The sequence below is a fragment of the Astatotilapia calliptera genome, chromosome 11 (assembly GCF_964374335.1).
Source record: "Astatotilapia calliptera chromosome 11, fAstCal68.1, whole genome shotgun sequence".
Lineage (NCBI taxonomy): Eukaryota > Metazoa > Chordata > Actinopteri > Cichliformes > Cichlidae > Astatotilapia > Astatotilapia calliptera.
The window spans coordinates 6,067,000-6,070,775 of NC_137432.1; the positions used below are offsets into that span (position 1 = coordinate 6,067,000).

Genomic DNA, 3,776 nt, shown 5'->3' on the forward strand with positions numbered 1-3,776 from the left:
TAATGCGGGTGGCCTCATCCAACAACACTGGCCCTGGTGAAATGTGGATGGTATTGGCCAGCACCAAAGGCCCTGGTGTAATGTGGATGGCCTCAGCCAAAAGTACAGGCCCTGGTGTGGTGAAGATGGCCTCACAGGAAGCACTGTCCCTGATGAAAAGTGTATGGCCTCAGCCAACAACAGTGGCCCTGGTGAAATGTGGGTGGCCTCAGCCATAAGTACAGGCCCTGGTGTGGTGAAGATGGCCTTACAGGAAGCACTGTCCCTGATGAAAAGTGTATGGCCTCAGCCAACAACTCTGTCCCTGGTGAAATATGGATGGTATTGGTCAGCACCACACACCCTGGTGTAATGTGAATTGCCTTAGCCAACACCACTGGCCCTGGTGAAATGTGGATGATATCGGTCAGCACCAGAGGCTCAGGTTTAATGTGGATGGCATTGTTACACACCGGCCCGAAGCCGGGGTGCAACACAACAAAAAGATAAACCCGATACATAATAACGACAAAAAAAAAATCACACCACGGCAGAATGACGAGAGTTGGTTAATTTATTTACTGAACAGGTAGCGAGCTTCAGGGTGGGCGATGCCAAAACAACAAACAAAACACACTAGAAAGAAAAACAAAGCTAACTTACCTCCCACGATCCCAAAACAAAATACAATTCTCTAACCTGTCTCCCTACCCGAAACAGGAGAAAAGAGGGGAATAAAAGAAAACGGCTTCCCACCCCTACAGCTACCAAGCCCAGGTACAACCCCTTTTTCAGCATTAATATTGCAGCCCCGTGCAGTCACACACCACGACGGTCCCCAGACACACAGCTCACGGGAAACCAGGAAGTCTGCTCGCCGACCCAGTCCAACCCCTTTTGTAGCTGGCCTCTTTCCTTCCTCCACCAATGGGTGGCCTCCACCTGGAAACAAGCAACACTGAATACAAATACAAACAATAACAACACCGTACTGCAAATAATGACCCTGGGTCATAACACCCCCCCACCTAAAATCAAGCATCTCATTAGGGAGATGCTAGACCTAGTATCAAAAACATTAAAACAAACAAACAAATCGAACACTTCCTAGGGGGAAACCAGACTCATCAGTCACTGCCTGTGTCATCACTGATGATCCCCTGCAGGTTGGCCCATTCGGACATTTACCTGCGACCTCTGTGGGTATTGTTTTCCTGATCACTGTCTGATTCCGAGTTTAGAGTGCGCTGATATTCAGAGGACGGACAGTCCTGTTGTTTCTGACTTGCTGAGGCACCCCTGCGTGTAGGTCGACCTTGTGTGGTAATGATGTTGTTAACATCAAGAGCAGCCAGTTCTTGAGCTTGCTCTCTCTTCATTCTGACCTTTTTCCATTTCTGAATAGTTGGCTGACCATGTACACCAAGCTCTTCAAGCTCCTTCCTCAGAACAGCCACCTGGGAGCGGCAGTCCTCCAGCAGCTTCTTGTAATTTCTCCTCACGCCGCAGAGGGCAATATAACGTTCAAGCCTCGCCACCGATTTGTCATCAGACTTTGGTTTTCTGGTGCTCTCATCTTTCTTCACACTCTTCTTCATCTTTTTATCATTTGTTTTATTTTCTTTTTCATCTTCCAAAGAAGGTAGTGATGAAACTGAGTCTGGGTCACTGGTTTTCTCTTCCACTTTTGTATCTTCTTTTTCACTGTCAGAAGACTCGTCGCTCCTAATTTTGTCACTCGTTTCTGACTTGCAGTCTCCATCTGATTCGTTTCCTGCATCACTCAGTGGTGTTCTCCTTCCTTCATCTTTACTGCTGGTTACTGTCTCGACGTTCATTCTCACCATTTTCTTTGGACTGTCACTGCAGTTGCTTTCCTCACTGAGTTCCTCATCAGAAGACTCGTCACTGTCAATTTGACGATTTTCATTTCTCTTTTGTTGTGATTTTTTCACCTCTGGCTCTTCACCATCAGCTTGAGATTTGGCATTTTCTTCATCATTGCTGCTTTCTTTACTTTCTGTTTTGTTGTCCTCTTGAACCTCAGATTCTGATGATGAGCTTGAATGATTATTTTGTGATTTCTTTGCCCAGGATTCATCTTCACTCTCACTCATGACCTCGTCATTTCCATTTTCTCTTTTCCTTTTGTTCTGGAGCTTCTTAGTCTCTGAGTCACTTTCACTTTCATCATTATCCTGCATTTTCATCAGTTCCTCTTGCACCACCTGTTTCATGAAAGTTTCTACTTCTGGCCTTAATGAGTCACATTTGTTGTGTGTCTGATATCTCTTTTTTAAAATTCCCAAGGTCAGCGTGCTCAGGTCTGCCTCGTCACGGAGTTGACCACACACAAACCTGCGGATACCTGCTGCCTCCTTCTCCGACACCATACTAAAAACCTTCGCCGTCCCACCATCTACCCCCGGAACAGAACTATCATGCGGCTCAGAGCCGTCCGGAAACATTTCGGATATGTCCACCTCACCACCCAAGCGACGAGCTTGAGCACGAGTAACCACACATGCCGGATAAACTGTGGGGTCACCCAGCTCCGACGGGAATTGGCATAACCGATCCGAAGTAGGACACTCAATAACTTCCGGCATAGCCGGAAACACTTTTCCCCCGGCCAAGTCATTTCCCAAAACAAGATCAATGCCTTCAATTGGCAGCTGATCTCGAACCCCCACCCGCACAGCGCCCGATACGAAGGACGAGGTCAAAGTAACCATATGGAGAGGCATGCGTAAAAGACTCACCTTGATACCCCACACCAGCAAATCAGAACCACAGTACGACTGCTGAGAGAAAGGCACGACTCCATGCCGCGCCACCGAATGCTTCGCCCCTGTATCCCTCAAGATGGTGATTGGAACCCGGTCCCCCGCATCACCAGACAACGATAAAAACCCCGTCGAAACAAACGGTCGAAACACCTCATCTATCCCCCGCGGAACGACGCCAACCGGCATTAAGCTAGGGCGGGTTACCGCGGAGCAACACTGCACGGCCCCCCCGAAATGTCGGCCCGCGCCCCCTCCCTCGCCCTCAGCACGGGACAAGAAGCAACGAGATGACCGAGCTCATGACAAAAAAAACATCGGCGGTCCCCAGCGGCCACCGTAGGGCTACGCCGCGAGAGCGGGGGAGAACGCCCCCCCCCCCCACCTCCGGCAAAACTCTAGAACCCCGACGTAACGGAGGGGAAAAACCCCTCTTGTGCGTCAAAGCAAACTCATCTGCCAGAACCGCCGCTTTCGCGAGGGAAACGACCTTCTGCTCGTTCAAATAAACAACCACCCGCTCCGGCAGACACCCCTTGAAATCCTCCAATAACATCAACTCCTTCAACTGTGCAAACTCCTTAACCTCACTAGCCTGGCACCACCGATCAAAGAGCAAACCCTTCTCGCGCGCAAACTCCACATAAGTCTGATCCCCCCCCCCTCACACACTGCCGAAACTTCTGACGGTACGCTTCAGGCACCAACTCAAAAGCACGCAATACGGCAGCCTTAACCACACCATAATCTAAGCTCTCAGATGCTGACAGGCTAGCCCACACCTCCTGAGCCCTACCCACCAGCCGACACTGCAACAGCAAAACCCAGACCTCCTCCGGCCACTTTAACGCGGCAGCCACACGCTCAAAAGCAGGAAAAAACGACTCCACCTCTGATTCACAAAAGGGCGGCACCAATTTAATGTGCCTCCCAACATCAAAATCCTGACGGAGAGCCGGGACGGGACCAGGCGCCGGCGGCGCAGGGAGCACAGAGGGCGCAGGCGTGGGC

General features: G+C 50.3%; 1 protein-coding gene across 1 annotated transcript; it reads right to left on the bottom strand.

Annotated features, from left to right (window-relative positions):
• Window positions 1-535: 535 nt before the first annotated feature.
• LOC113032816 (uncharacterized) lies at window positions 536-2,971 on the bottom strand. Its single transcript, XM_026185949.2, has one exon. It carries the CDS (start codon window positions 2,952-2,954, stop codon window positions 1,164-1,166), a length of 1,791 nt encoding a protein of 596 aa, XP_026041734.2. The 5' UTR covers window positions 2,955-2,971; the 3' UTR covers window positions 536-1,163.
• Window positions 2,972-3,776: the final 805 nt, after the last annotated feature.